Genomic DNA, 20,526 nt, shown 5'->3' on the forward strand with positions numbered 1-20,526 from the left:
TGCTAAATGCTAGCTTTTCCCAGTTGCTAACTGCTAGCTTCTCCCAATTTAAATGCATGTTACACACCAGCCAGGATGCTAGCAATCATTTTTTGCTAGCGTCCTTCATCTCAACACACACAATGTGATTCTTTTTAATTTTTAATTCAAAAGGCCAATCATAACAAATGTATCAGTACCAAAAAGGGGAAAAGTTTTTTTCCTCGCTATCGGTAGCGCCGCCATCCCTTTGAGTGACGTTCGACGTTACGTTGTTTTCCGATAACGTGTTGGCGGCGTGCTCGCTAATCTTTTCTCTGCCCTTTAAAGTGCGATGCATTTTTTTCTTGGCAGCCGTGGAAGAAATGCTAATCAGTTGAAAGGTTAGCATAAAAGGAGATAGCTATCGAGTAAATGTGGCTCTTGGTGGCTAAAGCTAGCAGCACTTTCAACACAGTTTGAAAAATAATAATAATAATAATAATAATAATAATAAGACGATAGGACACTTAGACAAAAAAAATAAATACAATAAAAAACATGAAAAGTATCCAAAGAAATCATAAAAATTAAAAACATTTTAAAAGACTAGATAAAACAAAATAGGGGGGGGAACTATAGGCCCTAAAACTTTGGCAATTTGTTTGGTCAGTGATTGGCCGAGATCTCCCTGTTTACTTTTCCCGATTAGGAATGTCAAGGAGCGTTATGTCCTTATTGTTGTGATCAGCCTGGATGCAGTCGCCATGGCGATGGGCGGATACGCTTCACTTTTAATGCTCTGCGACCGTCGGCGGCGCGTTTTCCCCACCCTGACCGTCGTTGCGACTGAGCCAGCTCTTCGCCGTCAATGGCGCCCAATGAGCTCCCATTTGTCCACGTGACTTTCTCCCCTGACGATAACTTTGCGAAAGACGAGCTGTCTCCTGGGGGTTTCCGTGGCGATCGTCCGGCCGCACGTGTACGGCTTTCGAGGTCGCGTGTCCGGCATCGAGCCGCCGACCTCTCGCAAAATAAATGGGAATTAATTCTGTGTTCATGTAGCCAGAGAACACTGTGCTGTATTCTGTCTGGAGACAAAATCTAGTGGTTTAATGCTTCGGTATTCTATCCGAGTATTTTAGTTGTTGTTGGATTGTAGTCAGGTTCGATTTTAAGGTCAGTGTTGGGATTTGCGCGTTTATCTGATGGAACTTGTCGTGGCGCCTCGTTTTGCGTGAAAAACGAGAGCAAAGCGATAAACAGGAAACGCGGTGATTTGTCAGCAGGCGACCGCCGGTCGGTCACTGTTTATTTTTCCATGTGAATTTCAAATGACAACAATTGGAAGCCTTGAGGGAGGCCCTTCCTTTGATCGAGACTGGATCTCTGGCGGCCCATCACGAGGTTCCAGCTGTGAATGGGGCCTCCTGTTGTGGCTTTTTTACTCGGGATCAGTCGCGGGGGGAAATAAGTGGGCGTAGCTGGCGCTTTATGTAACTTTTCAAGGATCTTAAAATGTTGAAAACTTTGCACAGTACATGTTCCATACTTACATTACATTGCAAATACAGGTCTAATCCACTCTTATCATCTCGTATTATTTTTTATTTCCTTCCTCAAAATAAGCTCCTCCTCTCCAAGCATCTGTATTTCCAGCCCAATCGGGCCGATCTATTACTATGCAAATCTGCACATGCATAGTAATGGTAACTCATGTCATCTGCGCTGCTACTGGCTCACACTTTTATTGCTAACTGGCATCAATATTTGGTGGAAGATCTTAAGTGTGAGTGCTATAACCACTGAGCCAAGCTCCTGTGCTGGCAGACAGCGACCAGTTGAGGCGTGGGCCCGCCTACGCACTGGAAGTGTGGCCAAGTATCAGGTGTTTTGTCATATTTTGCTGCCCATCAGAAATTGCTACTTGGCGTGCATACTTCATCTGTGTCACGCACTGTATTTTTTTCTTGCTTGTCCTAGAAGCTTTTGAACATCGACTAGAGTGTCTCAAAATATGTTCGTTAGCGCAATTAGATGGTCACAACTACAATAGCTTTAGCAATTGGCAAAAATTGATTCAAAAATTGTACAGAACTCCGGCCTTCAAGTGGAGTTAGAAGCTGGTGCTCATTAGTTCATAGCAGCTGTGTGGCGAGCTATCTAAAATTTTATATGACATGTCCTTACTTTATTTTACATTACTTTTATTTACTGGTGCTTGCATTACCCTCCATTACAAGGCTGTGTTGGATAAGAGTATGCCATGTGTAATAAACACATATATTACTAATCTCTTGAAAGTATGTATGTATATATTAATTTATGTTTTATTTATTTTGTTTGCAATTTTGGGACATTTTTCTGTTTGTATTGTTTGAATAAATAGAAATTAACTAGTAATAGAATGATTCCTTTCATTGTAATATAAGGCATTGAATAGTATGTCATGTTTATTATGTTGCTTGTAAATAATTCTAACCCCAAATCTGTTTATTAGGTTCTGTAATTTTGGGGGGGACCATAGCCATATCGTTGCGTTCCGATTGTGCTTGAACGCAACGTCTTCGTGTTTTCCCAACGTCCTTCGAAAGCGTCGCCGACCCAGCTGCGTTTGGCCACGCCCCGCTGCGACGTGACGTCACCCGCCGTTTTTCCGCACATGGACGTCGTCGTGAAGGTCTGAGCGCTGCTGGGAGGGCGGGAGCGCCCGCACCCGCACCTCCGTCAAAGTCGAGTTGCCTCCGCCCTCCGCCTCCAGTCCGCCGACCGAGCGAGCGATCGGCAGCCAGATTCGACTAGAGCCCAGCCGCCTGAGCCCCGGCGATCCCCCGTTTCCAGCGCCCGCGAGTCCCATCTCGGGCCGCCACAGCTGCGGGATTTCGACGTCTCTGTGAACTTTACTCTCCGCTTGCCGTCGAAGACGAATGGAGAAAATGGCCAGACCGCTTCCCGTCAACGCAGCGTTCCTGCCGCCGACGCACGGTGTGCTCAAGTCTCTGCTGGAGAATCCGCTCAAACTGCCCTTCCAGCACGAACCAGGTATTTGCTTTTCATTTTCAACAAAAAGTCGCCAGTTTGTTTTTCCGATTCCCACTCGCTTGTCAGCTCTCGTCAAAAGTGCAAACGCGTGAGGCATCCTCAAAATTGTTCCCATCTTTGATGGAGAAAAATAGACCGCCCATATTTTACAGCGGTTCCGATGGGTGCAAAGAAGAGGTAAACAAGAAGAATATTCACTCGTGTGAAAATGACAGGATTTTTTTGCTCAATATTGGAATTTGTGTGTTTATAATACACTCTTTTGTCGTGTCTTGGAACACCTTTTTATGGGCATAGGTCGTACTTTTAACATTTAAAACTGTGGTTTTAGTGACGATTACGTTGATTCCTCGTGTCACCTGTAGGGGCGACTCGGACGCTAATCCTCAAGGGGGCTTTAGATAAATAGTGGGAAAATATACAAAACAAAACCCTTTTTTACGCTTCTACAGCGTTGCAATAAAATATTGACTTTGCTCACATTAAAGTCAAAAGGATTCAAAACTGGTTTGGCCTTTCTTGGAATCTTATTTCATTGAGGAATTTCAACAAACAATTTTCTTTTGCGGTTTCAAAAGAATTCTTTACAGACAATGTTAAAATGTGAGACTATGATTGCCCTCATCTTTATATTTTTGTGAATTTCTGCCATTATTGGTGGGAAAAATAAGTTAAGACATAAAATACATCTAATTTGGCCGATTTTAAGATATGGTTGATTGTATTGTAACAGGGTAAATATGTATAAAATGTAATTGTGAATTTTAAAAAAAAGAAAAAAGACTTCTCAAATCAAAAAACTTTTTGTACATTTCTATATTTTCTCCGGGTGTTTCAAATATCCCAATAAAATGGACGCTGACGTTTTAGACTGAATATGACGGCATGTTTTGGTGCGTCTCATAACAAGAGTAGAAAGTAAAGTCACGCCAATGTTTGTCAAAAGGCAAGAGCTCATCCTCAAAATAAACTCGTCCGACCTGTCCGCATTTTTTTATAATTGACGGAATAAAATTGGCAGTCATTTTGGTGACGGGAAATTCCACCCTTTGACAAATCCATCATAAGACAATACGCAGTTAAGTAAAAAATTATAGGTGACTTTCTTGTAGAGCCTGAAACCAAAAATCTTAAATGTTAGCAGCCAAAATGGAGGCCTCTGTCGTATGTGAAAAATGCTGCGTAATCCTTCAATCCTCTGGTCAAAGGTCCTTACCAGCCCAGCTACACCGTCAACAACACTACTTTTTTTCTGGAAATTTGCCAGATCCATAAGTCAACAAAATTTGGGATTGTTACCAATGTCTTACCAATTTTTAAGTGTAATATAATGGACATAAACAAAAGGGCTCTTTAACCTAAAAAAGGGCAATTTAAAACTTTTTGGTGTGTTTGGGCATGTTCATTAAGTTTTTTTTTGATTAGTCAAACCGGTGCCAGGGCCTGAATTTTTGTTGAAATGAGTGAAAATTACGGGCTTCATTTTTTTCAGGTTAGTTTTTGGCCCTAAGAAGACTTTTTGGTGCATCTCTTAATCATAGATAAGTCCACCAATTTTGATTTTGATTGGTTGAACCCATAGCCATATTCCATATTTGTGTGGCCTTTAAGCCAACAATGAGGGAAAAAAATAGCACTTAGTGGCTTTTTCAGACACAAAGTTACGTTGTGCTAGGTTAAACTAAAACTTTTTTTTAACTTGGTCATTTGTTTGCCACAGGTTTGGCTAAAGAGAAGGACAAGGAGAAGAAGCTAGAAGATGAGAGCGGAGCCGCCAACCCGCCACAGTCGGCTTTCCTTGGGCCCACGCTGTGGGACAAGACGCTGCCCTACGATGGCGACAACTTCCAACTGGAGTACATGGACCTGGAGGAGTTCCTGTCGGAGAATGGCATTCCCGCCAACACGGGACAAAGTGACCAGCGGCAGGCGGCGCCTCCACCGCCACCGGCCCCCCAGGCCCCGGCAACCCCTTCGGTGGTGGACCTGAGCAACCGCGCCGCCGCCGGCGCTTCGGTGAACCTCGCCATGCAGACGTGTTTACGCGGCTCCAATGCAACAGGTAAGCGTGATGCAAAAGTGTATCGCACAGATATGTTTTTGATGGTCATGTCGTACATTTAAGTTGGCTACAAATGCAGTTTTTCAAAGTAAAAGTAAAAATTGGATTTGAAAACTATAAAAATAGAAAAAAAACATTTAAAAATATATTTTTTAAATGAAGTAAACATTGATTTGGATTAAAAACAGAAATGTTAAAAGTATTCATTCAACACATGCCACTCCTTCTCCCAAAGGTCGCGGGGGTGCTGGAGGCTCTCCCAGCCAACAATGGAAGGGAACACTTTTAATTGTTCTCCAGCCAAAACTAACCATAAAACCCACTGAAATCTTTATGTAATAATAAATAGACAATTTAATACAAAATGACATTAGGCGCCTATGTCTGTCACAGTGGATTGGCGACCTATCATTTGGTCGCTATCAAACAATGTAGCAGCGTGCAGGGCGACAGGAAACGTCGATAACAACGTGTTGTTTTGACGGTGGCGAGATATTTTGCCGCGCGCGCGTGTATCATCCGCCTGGCGTGCGTGTCCATGTGAGCCACACATGCGGACGACATGTGCGGGCGCCAGTGGCTCCGCCTCCTTTCTTTCTGGCGCTGGAGCATTGGCCCCTCCCGCTCCTGGCTCGCCCGCCAGCGCTCGTCTCGGCTCACGTGGACTTGAGCGTGCACGGGTCACATGCACGCTTGTTCCTGCTTGTTTGCTTGGCTCCAAAACAACAAGTACTCGTTTTACTCGTCAGTTTCCGTTCGGACTGCGAGCGCCGCCCGTCACCACGGATTAAACGCCCTTCGTCGTCAATGGCGACGTGACGTGGGGAAAGACGAAATAGAATTCCGGCAAAATATTCAAATCCGACAAGTGTTTCAAAATAAAAGCACAGAGCGGCTGTTTTTGAAGACGACATCGGGGAAGGCCGAAGTTTGACCCCGTACATCCAGGGTCAGAGTTCGGCCGCGTGTGCACGGGATCTTATCGCTAACGCCATCGTGTCGGATAGCTAGCTTGCGCGTGCCACTGATTTAATCACTTAACCAGATTAAAAAAGGGGGGGGGGGGGTTGCTAACCTCTGCACTAATGAGGACTTCAAGATGGAGGAGCCTGATTGACGCAGTTTGGTTTTAGCCAGTTGTGAAAATTTGCCTAACCATAAAACCCCAAAACTTGAAAATGAATCATCCAAAATGAGATGGAAGAATAAAGGCTAAAATATTGTGTGATTAACTCTGATGGAGACAAATTCAAAGAGTGGTCATCTTTTTGACCTTTGACCTGGTCTTACCCTACTCTGCACATTTGCATTCTATAGGCTAACTGTCACGAAATTATCGTTTTCTGGCCTTGACAAAAATAAAAACAAATGTTGTATGATAATAATCATACTATTCCTTTTTGAGTTATCTTGCACAACAAACAAAGAAACTTTCTGAAATGAACCCCAGCACGTGTTTGCGCAGGCCCAGCGGCGACATCGGGATCGTCCCGCGACTCGCCCAGCCCCATCGACCCCGATGCCATCCAGGTGGCGCTAAGCTACGAGCCCGACCCGGCCGACCTGGCGCTGTCCAGCGTTCCCGGCCAGGCCGTCTTCGACCCGCGCAAACACAAGTTTTCGCCCGAGGAGCTCAAGCCGCAACCCATGATCAAGAAGGCCCGCAAGGTTTTTATACCAGAGGACCTCAAGGTGACCTACTTTTTTTTTCTTTTTCCCTTCCACAAACTAATCCTTTGAGAACATTTTTTACATCTCTTTGAGATGGGAACATACTATTTAAAAAGTCCAATTATCTTAAGATTTTTCCAAATGTTTTGTTTTCTTTTTTTTTTTAATGATTTTGACCTTTGGTTTCCAGGACGACAAGTACTGGGCGCGCCGCAGAAAGAACAACGTGGCGGCCAAGCGCTCACGGGACGCCCGGCGGCTGAAGGAGAACCAGATCGCCATCCGCGCCGGCTTCCTGGAGAAGGAAAACGCCGCCCTGCGTCTGGAGGTGGCCGATCTTCGCAAAGAGCTGGGACGCTGCAAGAACGTCGTAGCTAAGTACCAGGCCAGGCACGGCCCCCTGTGAGCCCCCACCACAAAAAAAAAATACCTTTGACATTGGCCGCCGTCCACGGGGACGGGCGTCTCGTCCATTCCGACCGAGAGAGAGAATGGGCGAGACTTCTGTCGCCGTCAACGGCGGTTAAGGGCCGTTGTCCCACTCCTTATGCCCCTCCCCCAATGACGCACACCCTCCCAGACCCCTTTCGCATTTTGGGCTTTTGAAAAATTCCCTGGAAATTGATTTCAAAACCAGTAAGGATGCAAAAACAATATTGGGCAAAGATTCCAAAATTTGAGTTAATTTTAGGTTAATTTTTTGACAATTCTGGAAATTGTGGTGAAATTTTGAATTTTTTTGAAGGCAATTTTAGCTTTTAAAAATACTTTGGAAATTTCAAGGGAATTTTCAAAGGTTTCTAATTTCTGAGAAAAACCTTTTCTCAAATATTTTGCAAAGTATTGAGACATTTTGTAAGCTCTTAGTCAATTTTGATCAAATTTGATGGAAAAGTTTACATCGCCATTTTGTCTGGGGAAAAGGATTCCTGAAATAATTCAGGATATAATTTGAAAATTTTAGGAAAAAAATCCCTGTAATTGTCCAATTTCTGGTAAAAAAAAATCCTATGCGCGTTAAAGGGGGTCTTCTCGGTGGGAAAGGTGCACTTCTACCACCTATTGGACTTAACTAGAACAGCACCGCAAAAAAAACAAAAACAAATCCTGACAGCAAAAAGCGCTAACTGTACAAAGAGCCATCTTTGATATTCCGTGTGAAAGGGGCTTCATTTTTGCGCTGAGGCTGTGTTTTTGTTCATTTTTTTTGGTTCAAACCACGGCACTCAAATGTGATGGGCCGAAAAGCTTGCTTTCGTCTTTCATCACCTGTGCACTAAAGCGTAGTTCACAATCTTTTCCCTCCATACGGCGACCATTCATTTTCTAGTGTGATTTGTTTCCTTTGCCCCTTTTGATTTTTTTATTTTATTTTTTTCCCTTTTGTATCTAATGTAGCAAATGTGACCCCTAAACCAGACCCCCAGGCACCCCCCGATTCCCTTCCCATCACGTGGTAGAGCGCCCTCCTCCCTAGCGGACGCCGCCGCCACGAATGTAAAAGGAGGAAAAAGTCGTTTTTTGTTGTTGTTGTTTTTCGGTATGGGCGGACGGCGTCTATTTTGTGTATGGCAGACCAAACCAATCGCTTACAGAGATGATATATTGGTTACAAGAGATGTTTATATATATAAAACCTATAAATCTTTACGTTGTTGTTTTGTACAGTATTTTTCCTAAACATTTACTGAAGATGTATTTTAAAGGCACAACACATCCAGAAGATTATTAAAGATTACAACAATGCTAATTGCTCTTCTTTTACAGACTTTTCAATAGTTGAGCGGTCGCCACGATAAAAACAAAACGTGACGCCAGACGACGCTTTGTATTTTTCCGTAACATCATCTGCGAGTCGTTGCCCTGGAGACGGAGGGTTTCCATGACGATGGCTATTGGGACTTTTAGTCTGCCTGGTGACTTGACGCCAAAGCTTTTAAAGGGAGAAACAAGACAGGCTGGTGTTCGGTAGTGGTACTGCAACTAATATTAAAGCTCAATATGTAAAAGTACATAGTATTAATGACAAGAAATATTCCTTCTTTCAGGGGCAGTCGAGACAGGTCACCAGGCACCCGTAGGTCGCATAGAAACAGAAAACCATCTGCTCTCACAATCATACCACCACCATCAGCAGGATTTGAACCCACACCTGCCCACACCAAAGTCCCGCTTGGGAACCTCTATGCCACGAGACAACACTCTACATTGGAATGAATAAACAATACTTCAATGCCAGAGTTTCCTGCTGCAATCAGGTTGAACTTGGTAAAAGCAACAGAAGTAACAGAAGTAATGGAATCACCTCGTGGCATAGTGGTTCGCTCACCTGACTCAGGTGTGAGTAAGTGTGGGTTCAATTCCCGCTGTTGGTGGCAAGATTGTGAGGGCAGATGGGTGTCTGTCACCGATCACCCGTAGGTACTATGTCATTTTTAAAGCCTTACTTTTACTTTCATTTTTAAACCCTAAGCCTTACTATACATGGTCGTTTAAAAAAAACAAACCTCTCTACACCATGAAGTTGTTACATCTTACATTGTCATTATTGGAAAGTCTTGACTACAAAAACATAGAAATAATCATGGGAAAATGTTTCCCAACCAAGAATTGAACCACATCTGCCCATTTGGCAGTCAGGTGAGTTAACCACTACACTGTGAAGTAGACACCTTACTTTGTCATAATTGGAAAGTCTTGATTACATGTATATAAAAATAATCATGGGAAAATGCTTCCCAACTGGGGTTTGAACTCCAACTGCCCACATGGTAGTCTGGTGAGTTAACCACTCCACCATGAAGTGGACACCCTTTGCTTTGTCATTATTGGAAAGTCTTGACTACACAACCATTGAAATAATTAAGAGAAAATGTTTCCTAACAGGGATTTGAACCCAAACTGCCTATATGGCAGTCAGGTGAGTTAACCACTACACCACAAAGCGGACACACATTACTTAGTCATTTTTGGAAAGTTTTGACTACACAACCATTGAAATAATTAAGAGAAAATGTTTCATAACAGGGATTTGAACCCAAACTGCCTATATGGCAGTCAGGTGAGTTAACCACTACACCACAAAGCAGACACACATTACTTAGTCATTGTTGGAAATTCTTGACTACACATGGTTGTCTTTCAGGGACTTCGTGTTTTTTTAGGAGAACAAGGTCCATTCATCTTCTTACCTGCCACCACCACCTCTACATTAAAGGCAGGCAGGTGAACCTTAACACCACGAGGGACCCCGACTATATATACATGGTAATTTTTTTTAATCTATTTCAAACGTGGGCCGTCAAAGTGCAAACATTTGACCCATTTGAGAGCACCTTTGTTTAATAATATTTCACCCATTTCATTATACACAGCTGCGTATGGTGGCAGTAAAGACTTTTGATTTGAAGACTTGGCTTTCATTTCAAACTATTATATTAAAAAAAAAGTCGAGGGCGTACCAGGAAATGACGTCACATTGCTGAGCCGGAAGTGAAACGGACCGGAAAAGACAATTTTCGTTTACCTGCATGCTGTGTTTTGTTTGCAAACGTCTTTTCAGGTTTTTAATCTTCTCTTTTTCATCTAAACGGCCTAATTTGGGTCAGCTCCAACCAAGATACGTTTGTTAAAGGACATGAACAGAAAAAAGTCCACCAAGAAGTTGTTGTTTTTTTACGATGGCTGATTTTTGTGTACTCGACGCATGCCGGAAAGGTAAGAAATGCTCCCGTTTTCTACATTGCACGTTTCTATAAAGATAAAGTTCCACTTGCATTCATAATATCTCCAAATCGAATTGCATTTAGTGTTTTTAATCGTTTCAAAGATCGCACAAGGACAGAAACCAAGACGGCTCAATGATTTGTCTAATTCGAAAGTCCTTTATAGACCATTTGTCATATAACGAAAATCCTAGATGTGGAAAGACACTCTCCAGTAATATTGGTGATATCTGACGACTTGATCTATTTATTTATTTTTGGTAATGACCATGTATAGTAAGGCTTTTTCCCCCTTAAAAATCGCCCATGTATAGTAGGGTTTGTTTTTTTTAGATATCCACAACCCCTTACAAAAAAAACTTTAGAATAGATATTTTTTATTATATATAAAAGTCAAGGTCACATAATAGAACAAGAGATAATTTGTTGTCAACTTTTATTTTTATTTTTCACATTATTGTGAAAGGCAAAAATGGATGACTTGCGGGATGGACGGTCTTCCAACGAAAAGGGTTCCCAAACTGTGGAGCGAGGACACCTGAAGACAAAAAAAATGTAAGTTTAAAAGAGGCAATCATGTTATTGTGCAGAAAATATTTGTTTTCTTTTGTTTTTCCTTAGATTCACCTGTGGTTGGCGGTGATGTAGGATGTCGTTTTCACCAGGTGGCTGACTTTGCCTCAATAATAAAGCAACAACTTACAATGCAAAAGGTAAACGCTTCCCCGGTTGTGACACAGTTTCACTTAGTTGTTTCTGTGTATTTGTAGTCAAGACCCTCAAATGATGACAAAGGAAAGTGTAGACAAATGGTGGCCTAGTGGTTAAGTCACCTGTCTCTCGTCTGGGAGACCTGGGTTCGAATCCCGGTCCAGACACATTTTCCCTTAGTTATTTCTGTGTACTTCTTGTCAGGACACTCAAATGATTACTAAGGAAAGTGTAGCCACTTGGTGGCGCAGAGGTTAGTGCACCGGACTCCCGCCTGGGAGACCCGGGTTCGCTTCCCGCTGTCGTCGTTTGGCTGAACACTACAGCATGTAGTTCAGAAATTGGAATAGGAAGAAGAAAAAAAGAAAAACCTTTTTAATTTATATTAAACACTTAGTCATACTTTTCAGCAAAAGGTTATATTCCGAACTGCCTTCGGCAGTTCGGAAGACACTTGATGGACCTGTCCGTGCGAAAGGCGTTCTCGGGTCGGCCTTCGGCCGACCCTCGACCGCTTGCTTGGTCAGTGAACCGCCGACACCGGGAAGCGAACTCACGTTCTCTCGGTGCAAAGGCGAGTGTGCAACCCACTACACCAACTCGTGCCCCACTTATACATAGGTGTTGAAACGTTTTATCCAAGGAAATGGGGTGAAACACTTAGTCATTTTTTGGACAAAATGCTTCATCCACCACTCAATACTTATACACTTAAACACTTAGACATTAGAACTTATTCTTTAAACTGAATAATATTGGGAAAATCTTTGCAGGCACTGGGATTTGAACCAACAACCACAGATGTGGGAGGCTGATGACTTAACCACTGGGCCACCTCCCTCTGAGAGTAAGTGGTAGTACTTATACTTTTATCTCATTCATTTACCTGAATATTATTGGGAAAATCTTTGCAGGTGCTGGGATTTGAACCAACAACCACAGATGTGGGAGGCTGATGACTTAACCACTGGGCCACCACCCTCTGAGAGTAAGTGGTAGTACTTATACTTTTATCTCTTTCGTTTACCTGAATAATATTGGGAAAATATTTGCAGGCGCTGGGATTTGAACCCAGGACCACAGGGGTGGAAGACTGATGACTTATCCACTGGGCCAACACTCTACAGGATTAGGTAGTAGTATTTGTTGTTTAGTCTCTTTTCACTCCTAGATCATACTTAGTACTTTTTGTACCTTCAAGTGGGAAAAGTTAGGTAAGTTTACAGAGCAGAGCAAACCATACTCTTGGTGACTCCCCTGACATAGGAACATAAGAATAAGGAAATTCACATGTGACATAAGATAAATTACCTTTTACTAAAAAATAACTTTAAACATTTTTTAATTTTACTTTTTTTTTTCAGCAGCAGCAGTTGGCATTTCCCCACCACAACCACCGGCTCTGGAAGAACCGCATTGTGATGTTGTTCTGCCAGTCACCCTCGTCCACATCCAGGTCTGCCAAATGACGGGGACTCAGCTCACACCCACGGATGTGACGGGGTGAGGCGAGGAGTCCTTGACTTGTCGGTGGGTCACCTGCACCCCGTTCTTCTCCTCCTTCTCCTCTTCCACCTTGTCCAATTCATCTTTCGTGACACAAAGACAATGATTTGTCAACACTACCCAAGATGACAACCTATTTTTTTTCTTTTTTTTACAGTGGCGACACGGTTTTCAACCTGGCAAGACGAAGGCGATGGCGACGTGCATCTGTCCCAACTGCTCCTGCGGCCAGTCAGCGAGCTTTTCCCGACGTGAATGAGAAAAAAGGTCACGTGACCAAAGTGATAATGTCGACGACAACCAGACTTACAAATCAGTGAGGACTTGCCATCCGGCAATGTTGTCCGCCTGCATCTGCGCAATGCGTCCAAAAGCACGACCGTGTCAGCCTCCGCTCACTGGGGCGCCGGAGACTCTTCGATAAAGGCACAAAATATAATACATGGTAAAAAAAATGTTAAATAAATAAAAGCCTTTCAATACACGGTCTTTTTTATTTATTTCTCTAGAAATAAGCCTTACTATACTATGTCGTTTTTGAAGAGAAAAAGCCTTACTTATACTATATCGTTTTTTGACGAAAAAAAGCCTTACTATACTATGTCGTTTTTTTGCAATAAAAAGCCTTACTATACTATGTCGTTTTTTGCGATAAAAAGCCTTACTATACTATGTCGTTTATTTGCGATAAAAAGCCTAACTATACTATGTCGTTTTTTGACGAAAAAAAGCCTTACTATACTATGTCGTTTTTTGATGAAAAAAGCCTTACTATACTATGTCGTATTTTTGGGATAAAAAGCCTTACTATACTATGTCGTTTTTTGACGAAAAAAAGCCTTACTATACTATGTCGTTTTTTTGCGATAAAAAGCCTTACTATACTATGTCGTTTTTTTGCGATAAAAGCCTTACTATACTATGTCGTTTTTTGACGAAAAAAAGCCTCACTATACTATGTCGTTTTTTAATGAAAAAAAGCCTTACTATACTATGTCGTTTTTTTGCGATAAAAAGCCTTACTATACTATGTCAATTTTTTGCAATAAAAAGCCTTACTATACTATGTCGTTTTTTGACGAAAAAAAGCCTTACTATACTATGTCGTTTTTTTGCGATAAAAAGCCTTACTATACTATGTCGTTTTTTTGCGATAAAAAGCCTTACTATACTATGTCAATTTTTTGCAATAAAAAGCCTTACTATACTATGTCGTTTTTTGACGAAAAAAAGCCTTACTATACTATGTCGTTTTTTGATGAAAAAAAGCCTTACTATACTATGTCGTTTTTTGACGAAAAAAAGCCTTACTATACTATGTCGTTTTTTTGCGATAAAAAGCCTTACTATACTATGTCGTTTTTTTGCGATAAAAAGCCTTACTATACTATGTCGTTTTTTGACGAAAAAAAGCCTTACTATACTATGTCGTTTTTTGATGAAAAAAAGCCTTACTATACTATGTCGTTTTTTTTAAGTAAAAAGCCTTACTATACTATGTCGTTTTTTAATGAAAAAAAGCCTTACTATACTATGTCGTTTTTTTGCGATAAAAAGCCTTACTATACTATGTCATTTTTTTGCGATAAAAAGCCTTACTATACTATGTCGTTTTTTGACGAAAAAAAGCCTTACTATACTATGTCGTTTTTTTGCGATAAAAAGCCTTACTATACTATGTCGTTTTTTTGCGATAAAAGCCTTACTATACTATGTCGTTTTTTGACGAAAAAAAGCCTCACTATACTATGTCGTTTTTTAATGAAAAAAAGCCTTACTATACTATGTCGTTTTTTTGCGATAAAAAGCCTTACTATACTATGTCAATTTTTTGCAATAAAAAGCCTTACTATACTATGTCGTTTTTTGACGAAAAAAAGCCTTACTATACTATGTCGTTTTTTTGCGATAAAAAGCCTTACTATACTATGTCGTTTTTTTGCGATAAAAAGCCTTACTATACTATGTCGTTTTTTGACGAAAAAAAGCCTTACTATACTATGTCGTTTTTTAATGAAAAAAAGCCTTACTATACTATGTCGTTTTTTTGCGATAAAAAGCCTTACTATACTATGTCGTTTTTTTGCGATAAAAAGCCTTACTATACTATGTCGTTTTTTGACGAAAAAAAGCCTTACTATACTATGTCGTTTTTTGATGAAAAAAAGCCTTACTATACTATGTCGTTTTTTTTAAGTAAAAAGCCTTACTATACTATGTCGTTTTTGACGAAAAAAAGCCTTACTATACTATGTCGTTTTTTGATGAAAAAAAGCTTTACTATACTATGTCGTTTTTTTGCGATAAAAAGCCTTACTATACTATGTCGTTTTTTTGCGATAAAAAGCCTTACTATACTATGTCGTTTTTTGATTAAAAAAGCCTTACTATACTATGTCGTTTTTTGACGAAAAAAAGCCTTACTATACTATGTCGTTTTTTTGCGATAAAAAGCCTTACTATACTATGTCGTTTTTTTGCGATAAAAAGCCTTACTATACTATGTCGTTTTTTGATGAAAAAAAGCCTTACTATACTATGTTGTTTTTTGACGAAATAAAGCCTTACTATACTATGTCGTTTTTTGACGAAAAAAAGCCTTACTATACTATGTCGTTTTTTGACGATAAAAAGCCTTACTATACTATGTCGTTTTTTTGCTATAAAAAGCCTTACTACACTATGTCGTTTTTTGACGAAAAAAAAGCCTTACTATACTATGTCGTCTTTTAAGATTAAAAGCCTTACTATACTATGTCGTTTCTGAAGAGGAAAAGCCTTACTATACTATGTTATTTTGAAGAGAAAAAGCCTTACTATACTATGTCGTTTTTGAAGCCAAAAAGCCTTACTATACTATGTCGTTTTTGAAGAGAAAAAGCCTTACCATACTATGTCATTTTTTAAGAAAAAATACAGTGTGCATGGTTGTCCGTCTCCTTAAGATCGTCCGGCCGCCAATTCAGGATGTCCGCCGCCTCTGGCCTCGAGACAGATGGGAAAGGCTTCTTTTTTGTAAATATCTAATACAACACAGAAGATTACAAATCAAACTAAAGATTGATACGGATATGTTTTATTTGATCAAAGAGGAGGTTAGTAGCACCACAATAGAAGACAGCGGCAGCGGGAAGGCCAGGAAATTACAAAATATGAGCAGAAAGTGACATCACACAAACATGACTTGAAAAAAGAAAGCAAAACACAAAAGCCGTTGGAGTCCAACTCTTGAAATGCGTCAAAAAAACGGCATCATCAAAATGAACCCTTCAAAGAGGTCTTATGATTCACTTGCTTTTCTGCTAAATTGGCTGCAAAATGCCAGTTCAATGTGAGTGCTCGCTTCTCTTGAAATACATGGACAAACAACTTGCTCCTCATAGTGTTGCCCAGGAATACTGTGTGATTGGTCGCCACTTTGAAATGTCCAAAAAAAATAACGGACAAACTGTCTTTTCTCCATTGACATGATCACCACCAATTCTTCCGCATTAACGTCTTCCATCTTCTATGCATGATTGGTCGCCGGGACAAAAAAAAATGCCATTCTCCTCCCAAAAGAAAAACAAAACAAAAAAAAATGGGGTTTCTTGTAGGTGACTTGCTTTTTCAAAAGTTGTTTGACTGGCAGTGAAGGGTCATTTCAGTCCTACTGACAGCAATAGGCGTCCAATCCTTTTGAACTTTTGAGTAGTTGGCAGCGATCTAGTTCAGGCCGATTGGACGCCCATGGCAGTCAATGGGAGTGAACGTGTTTAAAACTCCCCCCGCGCGCTCTTGGGGTGAGCGCTTTGTTTTTCGTCGGCGTGATCGGTCGGCAGACCGTGGAATGATCGAGATGGGCGATAAAAACGGGAGCGGTAAACGAGTTGGAGGCGGCGCCGGCCAGCGCTCTCAAGACGGACCGGCGTGAGCGTAGAGGTACTTCCAGATGGCGTAATAGTGAACGGCGGCGGCCAGAGCCACAAAGACGTGCCAGATGGCGTGCGCGAACGGAATGACGCCGTCGCTCTTGAAAAAGACCACGCCCACGCAGTACAACAGGCCACCGCACGCCAGCTCCAGCAAGCCCTCCGTCGGCCTCTGATGAGCACACACACGGCCTTCAGATTCGTCACTGGGGAAAACTAACTTCTTCACACCAGTACTTTAAAGCCTCTTTTAGTCTCTTTGCCTCTAATGACGATGATAGACGCCCAATTATGCTTGCTTATTTCTTCCTTCCGCTTAGAATTTCCTCATTTCAGTATAAATACAGACTTATTTTGAATTTTTTTAATGTATTTGTTTTAATTTCCATAGATTTGAAATGCTATTCAATACATTGTATTTGAATTAAATTTGTTTTATTTTCTATAGATATTAAATTATATTCAACACGTTGTATTTGTATTAATTTGTATAGACATTTTACCATATATTTAAAAATATTTCAGTATTTTATTATTATTGATTTCTATATGGATTTAATTATAATTTGACTATTTATTTATTTTGATTGGACCCTATTTCTTCCTATTTTCACGAATTTACAGCGCATTAACAATAACAAATATGAAGTTTAATAATAAATTAAATTAAATAGAGAATAAGATAAAAACACTCCCTAAATGGTGGTCATTCACCTATTCTGGTAGGTTTAGGGACCTATTAACCGTATTACCGTATTTGAGTACATATTTATCTCCACATTATTAACAATTTGTATTGTGTGTGTACACGTACTTACCATGGAGGTGACAACAGAGGCGGGCAAAAAGCCCATGGTCAGGTAGAAGGCCAGCTCCACTACTTTGTACCTGAAACATTTGCAAGAGAAACACAGGTCAGTCATTGGCCAGGACCAAAAGCACAAGACGGCGGCCAATGGGCGCACTTTTCGTGGTAGTTGAAGACGTAGAAGGTGCCGGCGGCCGCCATCAGCCACACCGCCCAACGCATGTGACACGCCACTGGGCCCAGCTCGCGGAGGTTCAGCCTGGAGGCCAAGAAAAGTGGATTCCAAGTCGTGGTCATGACAGGATAATGCACGTGTACATACCAAGGCGTGTAAGAGGCCGCAATGAAGACGTAGATGACGACTCGGTCACAAATGTGGAAACAATGCTCCACTTCCCTGAAATCCAAAAAAAGAATCAACTCAATTTCAAGGAAAATTCTCTCAATTTGTGTTGAAAAAAATGCGACAAATACAGCTGCCTAAATCTCTGCCTGGTGTGGCTTCCTAACCTCATGTGGCTCCTCTTCCAGGTGACAACATGGAAGACGGTAGAGACGAGGAAGAGGGCGACGAGGCCAAGGCCGTACACCCACGCCGTGGCTTGTTGCCATCCATCGGATGACAGACGGTGGAGGAGGGCCGTGCCCACTAGAGCGGGTGCGATTAGAAACTGTGTGCACACAAACACACGTGTAAACCGTCATGAACGGACATTCGATCCGTTCCGACCGGCCATTGTTCCATGGTGGACTTACTGCATGGGTGTAGCAGTTAGCGGCGTGCTCGTAGCAGGTGGGCTGGTAGCGACAGTTAGCGGAAGGCCGGCTGTTCATGAATCTGGAACATACAAAACAAAAACATTGGATAAATTGAAAATATTTCAGACAAAGAAAAATAACTTGCATAAGACGAATGGGACAATAAATCAAAAAGCTGTCCAACTTAACAATTCTTTGTACTCTTAGTTATAGTGATTTGGTTGCATTTCAATTTAGTCAATATTTACTAGCTTTTCACAAGCCAAAAGCGCCCTCTCGCGGCTATTTCCAATATTTAAAGGACTGAAACACCAGAGATTCTCTTAGAAGATGAAATAGAAAGTATCAAACAAAAATAGTACATCTTCCCAAGTGTAGTCAATGTAAACACGTTAACCCAATTCTCTGCTAATTGGTCAAACTCATACGTCATAAGAATGAGGTTTACATTTGCCCATGATCGCCACAGGGGGGCGACAAAGCGATGTTTTACAGAAAATGGTACGTATTCCTTAAATCATTTAAAAAGACTTCGTCATATTATGAAAGGTTATTTCCTGTTGTCATTCTATACACATTTCATGTTTTACAGAAAATATGACGTATTCCTCAACTCATTTGAAAAGACTTTCCATCATATTATGAAAGGTTATTTCCTGTTGCACATTTAATGATGTCCCACACGTGTTAAATTGAATAAAAAAAACACTTGATTACTTACCTGTGGAAGCTGTTAACTCTTTTCATTGCAGCGTCTTGTGATCCAGAGCAGCAAAAAAAAGATCACATGAATTAAAAAGGAGATAAGAAAAAAAGTGGGGCGGGGGGGGTGAAGCTCTATGGCCCAAGGGTAGCCACAACACTTGATTAGCATTAGCTCGCCGGCTACACGCGCACTAGCTACTGACTCTGGCAACAGTTATAGGGCACCATTTTAGTCTTTTCCTCCATAACATCCTGGATCGGGTGCTGACTGGCCACTAAGCCCGTGAGGTATCAAAGTCCATGATGGAAAAGCGACAACGAAAGGGTAAAGAAAAAATCCCGGCAGCAAGCCGAGGAGGACGCCAGTCACTCAATCAGTACACGCCTGCCAGCCAGCCACCCGGTGTTCCTACAGTGGGTGGGCGGATCCGCATTGTGATCGACAGTTGCTTGAGCCAATCATAATTGAGAAGACCAGTTGAAGGGTGTAGCCGAAATGAGAAATCATTGAATTCATAAACTATTTGAAAGATGACAATTACTATACTTTAAAATGTTCACTTAAAATATATTATATATATTATATTAAATTTGAACTTTACATAGCATTATATTATTTGAATTTTTTCAATTATAGTATACTTTGAAATGTTTACTACAAATATATTTTAAAAATTATATTGCATTTGCACTTTCCATTGCATTATATTTATTATATTATTCTTAAATTAGTGTATTTTTCTTGTACTATATATTGTTTAAACTTTCTTTACCCATGGCAGCCTGTGAGTACATTTTCTTTGATGTCAAATGGTTGACATTATTGACATGTATTTCATGACTATAAATATGTGATCCCTAAACAGTGGAATTCAATGATTGATTTAAAATGTGACAATATCATATACATTTTTCCCCCATTTTACAAATGGTGAGTCTGGATTTGAAGTTGTTGTCCAGATGGCATGTTATTACATAAGCGCGCTTGATGAATGAAATAAGAGTCTTTATGTAAGTGCAATCTCTACTTTGGGCCAATGACAAGCTGGCTCTCTCCAACTTATCCTTCTCAACAGAGAAATAAAAAAATAAAAGCCTAAACGACGCATTAAGGGGAATTATTGGACGGGACATGGCATGCTATTAAGAAGGCCTGGCAGCCATCGAATGTGCGCTTGAAGGAGATCTAGTTTGACCATCAAAATGGATTGGATATTTAGCCAAAAGAAACAAATACTGTCAATTTGATGGGCCAATGTTTTTTTCTGGAACACTACATTAAAAATTGCCACGAACATGACCTGAAATTGACAAATAAAAGTTGTCATCTTTAACCGAAATGGACAAATTTCCTGGGAATTTTTTTTTTGCACAAATGAAGGTTCATTCTGGCAATATATATATTATACGTATTAAATGAATTTGTTTTAAGGGCTCCAAACCTTAGAAAGGACTGTTGGCATTACGTAAAGTCTCTGAGCAGACGTCCCCAAAAGGTTAGGCTAATCCCCAAACGCTAGCGATGAGAAAGTAGACTTGGATTCGGAAAGAGAGCTGCCAAGACAAAAGTCACCTCACAAGAACAATGTGGGCCCTGAAAAGCATTCACACACACACACACACATCATCATCCTAGGCTTCATTTATCATGTTATGACCCCTCCACAA

At 40.9% G+C, this 20,526-nt stretch overlaps 2 protein-coding genes and 1 long non-coding RNA gene across 10 annotated transcripts; 2 read left to right on the plus strand and 1 right to left on the minus strand.

Moving 5' to 3' along the window:
• The first annotated feature begins 2,601 nt into the window (after positions 1 to 2,601).
• Positions 2,602 to 7,668, plus strand: hlfa (HLF transcription factor, PAR bZIP family member a). Its single transcript, XM_077733755.1, has 4 exons — positions 2,602 to 3,000; positions 4,721 to 5,062; positions 6,528 to 6,754; positions 6,924 to 7,668. The coding sequence occupies exons 1-4, from the start codon at positions 2,886 to 2,888 to the stop codon at positions 7,137 to 7,139; spliced, it is 900 nt and encodes a 299-aa protein (XP_077589881.1). The 5' UTR covers positions 2,602 to 2,885; the 3' UTR covers positions 7,140 to 7,668.
• A 1,505-nt stretch (positions 7,669 to 9,173) lies between these two features.
• Positions 9,174 to 13,157, plus strand: LOC144208095 (uncharacterized). Of its 7 annotated transcripts, none has more exons than XR_013328830.1 (8): positions 9,174 to 10,000; positions 10,296 to 10,450; positions 10,925 to 11,013; positions 11,080 to 11,171; positions 11,943 to 12,157; positions 12,225 to 12,302; positions 12,537 to 12,699; positions 12,833 to 13,157. It is a non-coding gene; the product is annotated as an uncharacterized LOC144208095 (long non-coding RNA). The 7 variants fall into 7 exon arrangements; XR_013328831.1 differs by lacking the exon at positions 9,174 to 10,000 and having other exon boundaries at positions 10,019 to 10,450; positions 11,943 to 12,016; positions 12,084 to 12,157; XR_013328832.1 differs by lacking the exon at positions 9,174 to 10,000 and having other exon boundaries at positions 10,017 to 10,450; positions 12,534 to 12,699.
• mmd (monocyte to macrophage differentiation-associated) lies at positions 10,936 to 19,377 on the minus strand. 2 transcript variants are annotated; one of them, XR_013328828.1, is made up of 10 exons: positions 18,875 to 19,377; positions 18,151 to 18,232; positions 17,905 to 18,065; positions 17,717 to 17,791; positions 17,552 to 17,653; positions 17,405 to 17,474; positions 15,563 to 15,698; positions 12,986 to 13,090; positions 12,852 to 12,915; positions 10,936 to 12,758 (listed from the first exon to the last, which is right to left on the minus strand). XR_013328828.1 is itself a non-coding variant. In XM_077733756.1 (7 exons), the coding sequence occupies exons 1-7, from the start codon at positions 18,898 to 18,900 to the stop codon at positions 16,570 to 16,572; spliced, it is 705 nt and encodes a 234-aa protein (XP_077589882.1). In that variant the 5' UTR covers positions 18,901 to 19,338; the 3' UTR covers positions 15,730 to 16,569. The 2 variants fall into 2 exon arrangements, 1 of the variants encoding a protein (XP_077589882.1); XM_077733756.1 differs by lacking the exons at positions 10,936 to 12,758; positions 12,852 to 12,915; positions 12,986 to 13,090; positions 15,563 to 15,698 and adding an exon at positions 15,730 to 16,758 and having other exon boundaries at positions 18,875 to 19,338.
• Between the last annotated feature and the right edge of the window lie 1,149 nt (positions 19,378 to 20,526).

Source organism: Stigmatopora nigra, chromosome 15 (genome assembly GCF_051989575.1).
Source record: "Stigmatopora nigra isolate UIUO_SnigA chromosome 15, RoL_Snig_1.1, whole genome shotgun sequence".
Classification (NCBI taxonomy): Eukaryota; Metazoa; Chordata; class Actinopteri; order Syngnathiformes; family Syngnathidae; genus Stigmatopora; species Stigmatopora nigra.

Bases quoted from the DNA above. Each gene is read 5' to 3' on its own strand.
- hlfa (XM_077733755.1), top strand. From the start codon at position 2,886: ATGGAGAAAATGGCCAGACCGCTTCCCGTCAACGCAGCGTTCCTGCCG. The intron at 3,001-4,720 runs GTATTTGCTTTT...TGTTTGCCACAG, and splicing joins GCCCTTCCAGCACGAACCAG to GTTTGGCTAAAGAGAAGGAC. The intron at 6,755-6,923 runs GTGACCTACTTT...TTTGGTTTCCAG, and splicing joins TTATACCAGAGGACCTCAAG to GACGACAAGTACTGGGCGCG.
- mmd (XM_077733756.1), bottom strand. From the start codon at position 18,900: ATGAAAAGAGTTAACAGCTTCCACAG. The intron at 17,654-17,716 runs GTATGTACACGT...CTTGGCCTCCAG, and splicing joins GCGGCCTCTTACACGCCTTG to GCTGAACCTCCGCGAGCTGG. The intron at 17,475-17,551 runs GTGCGCCCATTG...CAAATGTTTCAG, and splicing joins GTCTTCAACTACCACGAAAA to GTACAAAGTAGTGGAGCTGG.